The sequence below is a fragment of the Branchiostoma floridae genome, chromosome 13 (assembly GCF_000003815.2).
Source record: "Branchiostoma floridae strain S238N-H82 chromosome 13, Bfl_VNyyK, whole genome shotgun sequence".
NCBI lineage: Eukaryota > Metazoa > Chordata > Leptocardii > Amphioxiformes > Branchiostomatidae > Branchiostoma > Branchiostoma floridae.
The window spans coordinates 8,179,444-8,186,435 of NC_049991.1; the positions used below are offsets into that span (position 1 = coordinate 8,179,444).

The 6,992-nt window shown below is 37.6% G+C and overlaps 1 protein-coding gene across 2 annotated transcripts in view; it reads left to right on the top strand.

Annotated features, from left to right (window-relative positions):
- LOC118428733 (syntaxin-8-like) overlaps positions 1–6,829 on the top strand; it is an 8,075-nt gene extending 1,246 nt beyond the window's left edge. Inside the window, exons 2-6 of one of the 2 annotated variants that reach the window (XM_035838908.1) lie at positions 1,993–2,092; positions 3,568–3,662; positions 4,314–4,424; positions 6,189–6,316; positions 6,743–6,829. In XM_035838908.1, coding sequence (XP_035694801.1) covers positions 1,993–2,092; positions 3,568–3,662; positions 4,314–4,424; positions 6,189–6,316; positions 6,743–6,822 — 514 coding nt within the window. In that variant the 3' untranslated portion in view covers positions 6,823–6,829. Of the gene's footprint in view, positions 1–1,992; positions 2,093–3,567; positions 3,663–4,313; positions 4,425–5,063; positions 5,175–6,188; positions 6,317–6,742 lie in introns of both variants that reach the window. The other variant, XM_035838909.1, reaches the window with a different exon arrangement.
- Positions 6,830–6,992: the final 163 nt, after the last annotated feature.

The window sequence follows — 6,992 nt, forward strand, 5'->3', positions numbered from 1 at the left end:
TATATTACGGCTGGATACCAGGCTAGTAATGTTTACGTTCTGGGGCCTTCACCTTTGACATATTACCCAGAATTCCTGTTGACTGCATATGTATGGTAAACTCTTTGAAAGAGCTGATAAATTGTCCTGTCCCACTTACTAGTAAATGTTTGGACTCAGAACCCTTGTGGACATATTTTAGGCAAATGCAGTGATTTGGGCCCCTACTCTGTGTTTCAGCCAGCATAGGGGGCTTTACCATTGTTTTGGCTTTATTTCCAAAACAAATTTGAAGTTTGACCCTCAAAATGCAGCAGAAAAAATTCAGAGGGAAGATGCCCTCAGACCCCCTACAATGCTTATATGTGTACTGCTTGCCACATAGTTTCACCTTGCTTTGATGTCCCCTATGTTGTCAAAAAATCCTGGTGAGAACCCTGGGATACATGTAAATACCCCAGCTACTTGAACTTCTCCAGCCTTCCAGTATGTTCTCTGTTGCCCTATGCTGTAATGGCCAATAGAGGACACTGGCACGTACTAGAACCTGTCATTACTGTGATAACTGAAGTCTAATGGCTGTCATGAGATCCATTAGGCCTGCTCAAGTTAAATCTCTGTTTCCCACATGATACAACAATAAAGCAGTCACTTGGACATTCTTCCAAAACTGGCAATGAAAATAGAAAGAATGCCAACTCGTTTTTTGTTAAAGTTATGCGATTTTTTTGCATTAGATTTTTATGATGACTTTTTTCCTACTGGCTGGAAATACACCCAATATTATTTTTATTTGATGACTGGAGGGTCTTTCACTTTTATGGTGCTTTTATTTTGCGATAGGAGAGAAAATAAGTTTTTGGCGATTGGATGCAATTGTTCTGTACCGTAAGTAAAATGATACATTGATTGAAAACGCATATTTACAATGTCATTATTCTGCAGTAGAGCAGTTACAGCAAATATAAAACCACCATGAAGGTTTTAAGGTTTACAGTATATGATATGGCTATAATTTATAAAAGACAAATGCTGTAAACCAAAGAATTACATAATTGTGGCCGTAGTATCCATTACGACTTTGGAAAGGGTCAGACCATGGCCGTGGCAGTCTAATGCATTTGTCTAGTGACAGTTTTGTTAGTGAGTGCAAAACAAGGCCACTGGTAGCTCAGGATGTATATCCAGACGTTTCCTACGTTTGTGTTTCAACTATACGGCCGCTCGCTATAACATTCTTCCTTGGAGTTGAAGACAACATGTAGGTATACATAATTCTGTAGACTAGTGATATGCGTTACAGCATGTATACTGATATGTGTGTTGTATGTATGATTTGTTGGTCATAATTTGTTGAGATATGTTATGATCATGTACAAACTGTATGTGAAAGAAGGGACAAAATATAATGCTTAGGTCTGTTGCTGTAGTAGATATCATAGGATTGATGGAAGAAAGTTAGGTACTAGTATGAAAGACTAGGATTCACAAAATATACATGTACAATGTATACATAGCCAAAATAAAGTTGTATGCTTTTTTGTAAAGTATGATCTGGGTTAGCACTACATGTATCCTAAAAAAATAGAGGTATATCAGCTAAGGTATACGTTTGTAGGTCCAGACCTTAACATAAGCTTGGCCGATCATTTGTAATATGTTTTGTTAGAGGTAGATTGTCCATTTTTGTATGAGAATTAATATTCATATATTGTAAGATGATTGTAAGTCTCAATGCAGTTCAACTTCAATTACAAATGTGGTAGTTACTGTAGTAGTGTCCCGAAGTATTGGAGTACTAGGTATTTTCATTCGAGTTCGAGTGCAAGGTTTTCACATTTTAGGTACCTAGTTCTGTCTAAAGAATTGTATCCTTTTGACTTAGTCTTTTATTTTTTGACTTTGTTCAGGTACAGATACACAGGTACACAGTCCATACAATATTGTAAAAAAAACCTTTTGGAATTATTCATTGTTTTTGCCTGTTTTCTATTGTCTTTTTCATTATCCTAGGTTGTCGGAGTTTTCCAGTTGTGAGCAGCAGGCTCAGGAAATTCTGGAGAAAATTCACGAAAGAAACAAGCAACAAAGAAGTGGGGCCAACTATTCAAAGGTACATGTAGGTGATAGTAATATTACGAATAGTCAACATGGAAATATATAGGCATTGGTAGAATTGAGCAATGAAATCTGAACTAAACTAAAACTGATGAAACTAAAGAAATCAGTAAGAAAGAAAACAAAAACTCTTGGTGGTAAGTTTGTTCGCATAACTGGTAAAACATCTTGAGCACAACTGCCATTGGCTATCAGTTGATGTCAAAGCTAGACTAGCCTGGAGCCTTGTTTGCTTTAGCTTTAGATTCTGCAACTGTATAGGGTTCAAAAAGTTCACTATCCTGAGATGATGGACCAAGTTATTGGAACCACCGATAGAGCTTGACAAAATGGGCCATCACTATTGACGTGGATTAGAAGTTATGGTCTTCTGCAATGCCTGTTAATTTAAAAGCATTTCCTGATTAAAAAGCGACCAGAAATCGGTGGAATGTTTTGAAATTTTTGAGCCAGCAAAAAGTTTCGTTTAGCCCAGTGCATCCGGCAGTGCATTTTTCAAAACATGTCAAGTCCTGCTATAGTGTTGTATACTGTTTGCTGTTTATTTGGATTAGGAGAATTTTGATTAGTGGTTGAAGAAAATATGACTCATAATAGTTCCTGTAAATTCATTTATTTTTGCACTTGTTTTATTGAGAACAAAGTTTTCACAGCATGTTAAATTCATGGTTTAAAAAAATCTTTACTGTAATACATCATTACATTGGAAAAGCGCACTTGCTACATGTACACTTTTTTGCTGTGACCTCAAAACTGTGAAAATAAATTCACTCTGAAGTTTAAAGATTTACAGTAAACTTTTTTCTGTACTATTTTTAGGCACACACGTACATGACAAAACGACTTATTTCCGGAGGCACTTTTCACACGTAGATAATGGCATTGATGGCCCAAGCTTTAGATGAAGGGCCAGGTTCAAATTGACCAAAATGAGTTGGACATTGCCTCTACCAGCTCGTCACCATGATGTAAGCGTATAAGGTCGTGTTGCATACAGAAGGATAATATCCCGTATAGTCGTGGGGGAGGGTTTTGTGGTGTTTGAAGTTTTCAGTTCAAACAATTGGTACAGTAGTAACAGAAAGCTTGTATTCCTGAAGATTTCGCAAGAAAGGCTACGTGAAAATAAAATGACCATGAACATTGCAAGGTCTAGTACTTCAGTGCCCTACAACTATACATAGAGACGGGGAACGCTATAGGCTTTCTGTGAATTTTAATCTACTGCTTGCCGAGTCACATTTCTTGTTTAGTACACTATCTACATTGTATGTGATGTGTTGTCACAGCAAGCAGTGTATTGGCTCATTGCATTGAATTACATTGTAATTTACAGTCCATTCTGTCCAACTCTTATATGTGTTGATTATAACTGTTACAGTTAAAATTCTGCTTCCAAATTTTTCTTTTTCCATTCACCAGTTTTCATTATATATTCACATGATGTCAACTCCATGTTTTTTTCCTTAGCTGAACTCTGCCATTAGAGTACAGATGAAGAAATTTTCTCGAGACCTGGTGACGTTGCGACAGGGGCTGTCCAAAGCCAGCTCAGCCTACCACATGTATCCTACCGCAAAGTGCTTGGGTGATGACTGACTGGGTGCAGTCCCCCTAAATACAAGGATACACAGAAATACACTAAAACATGTAAAGGGCGGTAGACATCCTCCAGAATACAGTATTCTGTATTTTGGTATATTCCTGTAGTTAGGAGAGCCCCATGTACATGTATTCTACCATACTTTAACTGCCTGACATTGTATGTACACTCTAGTGGCTCTGTGCATGGTCCCACTAAGTACAGGAATGAATTGAAATACACCAGAAACAGAATGTATATGTTTGGTATTATAGCTATAGTGTATTCTGGCTGGTGTATTCTTGTTGTTAGAAAAACCCCATATATCCAATCATTAACTATAGTCTAAACACTCTGGGCCTGGTCTTTGTAGATACAGGACTACACTGAAATGTATCGGAAACAACAATGCAGGGTTCTGATATATTCGGGTATTTTCCTGTATTTAGAACAATCTTACTGGTTTTGTGTGTTCCCATTTGTACATGATTGTACATGTAGAATATATATAAGCCCAAAATATACCTTAAATTTTCTCTTTTTTACTGAGTAGTCTTACCTCTCCTCTTCCTTCCAATCCTTTGTCTTTCTCTTTCATCACCTACGAATCAAACCCCTTGACAGAGACATTAAGAACACAGAGGGAAATGCAGAGAAGACAGGACATGTTAGATAACTTGAGTGCTAAGGAAAGGCAGATTGAAGACGCGTTCAGGAACGACCGGCCAGACAACAGTGAAGGAAGGTACATGTAGTTTGTGTGCTACTGGCTGTGGTGAATAAGCTAGTGCTCTGTTTGTAGTGCTCATGTGCAGTGTGATACATGCATTGTCTTATCCCAAAAAATACTAGTACCATTCCCTGTCTTAGTCTATTCCTAAGTATGTGTACTGTCCTTAAATTCTATATTTGATGATGGTAAATTATCATTATGATTGTTTATCTCTTCTTGCTCTTCCTATCTGTCAGTGGATCTCGGTAAGTCCATTCTCCATTAAGAACTAAGCTGCTGAAGATGTACATATACACTGTACATGTAGTCTTCTTCTTCCGGTAATGTCCAACTGCTGATGAGTCAGCAATAATTCCAGTGTTCTTGCACTCACCTATCTGTTTGATACACAAAACTTGTAAACCGCCTTTAGGCATAACACACCAGTTTAGTCAAACTTAAACATCTTTTGTCCATATTGTTTTTTGTTCAATTTGTACTCTACCATTAGATTTTGGAGTCTAATGATGATGGCATCCATAGAATTGACTTACTGTGGTCTTATCGTTTCTCCATGATAAAGCTTGTGAATCTGTTCCAAAAAAAGGTTTCGAGATAAAATTGAAAGTCATTCTGTAGTACCATTCCATGCCCTTAACTACCTTTTACCAGAACTCAGAGAGAACTAGAAAGACGACAGAACATGTTAGACAATCTCGCTTCCAAAGAGAAACAGCTGAACGATGCTAGTAAAAATGACCAGGTTCCGGCTCCCAATGAGAGGTAACACAATTGGGGACACCCAATGAAAACACTACATCTGGTAATCCAATTATCAACAACCAATGAAAAAACTGGATCAGTGTTTGGAAGAAATGACCATTAAAATCCAGGCACCTTTTTGGTCCACAGCCAAACATTACAAAATTAAAATGATTGAAGGGAATTTGTGTATTACATCTGCATGTTTATTTCAATCTCTTGTATAGTGATTTTTTAAATAATCGTACAATTTACAAACTATTTTTTGTGTGATATCTCAAATTATTAAGTGCCTGTTGAGTAAAAGGCAAATCACATTTTGGGTCTCCAGTCTCCAGTTGGGGTGTAAAGGTAATGCCCTGCAGTACTGTATTTCTTTACAAGGTGTCTCTTCTAGCCTGTTGCATGTGTTTGATGCATATGAATGTTGATTTATATGTTGGTCTGTATCTGCTAGAAGACTAACAATCAGGATGATTATCATTGAAAAAAAATCAGATCCAACTGTACTGTACATGTGATATATTATAATCTCATATACATACATGTATGTAGCTTCAACCAGGCTAATAATGCCAGCCAATAGATAGTAAGACCATGTTTATTTTTTTATATGGATGACATCCGTGCATGCATCAATTTTCGTCCATTTCCAGAAATTTTCCACCATGCTTTGAATCGTTCAAAGCAGCTGTAAAAGGAGAAAATACATGCCATGGATTAAAAGAAAATAGATCAGGAAACACACTAATGTCAACGTCAATTCCAATGTCAAAGAAGAAGACTATGAAAACAAAAACGAAGAATCTATTTTTGGTTTTTAATACTCAGTGTTTGTCATTTGTTCAACCTTCCAGACCACTTAGATTTCATAATTGATGCAATTTTTTTACCAACCTTTTTTTTTAATTCGCACACTCGCATCAGTTTTGGGATTCCCAGAGGCTGTCATCCATATAATAAAATGAACATGCCTAAAATCTGACCAAATAGGGAGAATACAATGTTTCTGATGTTGATTGTTTGTTCCGTCAGGTCCAACTTGTTTGGTAATCAGGGGTCTGCAGGTTTCCATGACGACCCCTGGGCCACGGAGGAGTCGGAGGAAACCCGCGGTCTGGGCGTGTCGGACATCCGCCAGCAGCAGACCAGAGTCATGGACGGTAACGGAGTTAACAAGATATGAATAAATGAACATATGAATAGAGAATGGATTGTATTGAGCATTGTCTCTATGATCTACATGACTGTATGTTGGTCAAATGCTAGAAAAAGTACAGAAGTATGATGCTTGATAACTGTCCAACTGTCCACAGACTTTACATTCATGCATACATATACAAAATGTACATGTCAATAGTGGAGGATTTTTGTTAGGGTGGTTTTGTAATGTACATTTGTAGGGAAAGAATGAAGGAATGAATGCATGAATCAGAAAAAGGAACTTCAAGGAAGTACGAAGGTAGGAACATAGCAACTTGGTTATATGTAGGAATGGTGGAAATTAAGTGGGAAGTAATGTTTGTTTAGAAGCAAATTGATGGTTTGAGAAGGTCCCCATAATAGCCTCTGCTGTTCCTCCTGTCCAGAGCAAGACCAGGGCTTGGATGTGCTGTCCACTATCATCGCAGACGCCAGAAACAGCTCGGACCAGGCCATTGCGGGATGAAGTGGACCTTCCAAAATGGGTGGGTCACTGGGCACTTATATCTATTTCAGTCTTGGCTTACCCACCTATATCTAAATGGTTCAATATAAGTATGGGTGTGAACTTTTTAAGAAAATTTCAATTGGTATGGTACCAAAATTGGTATTAAGAAAAAACGGCAACAAAAGGCG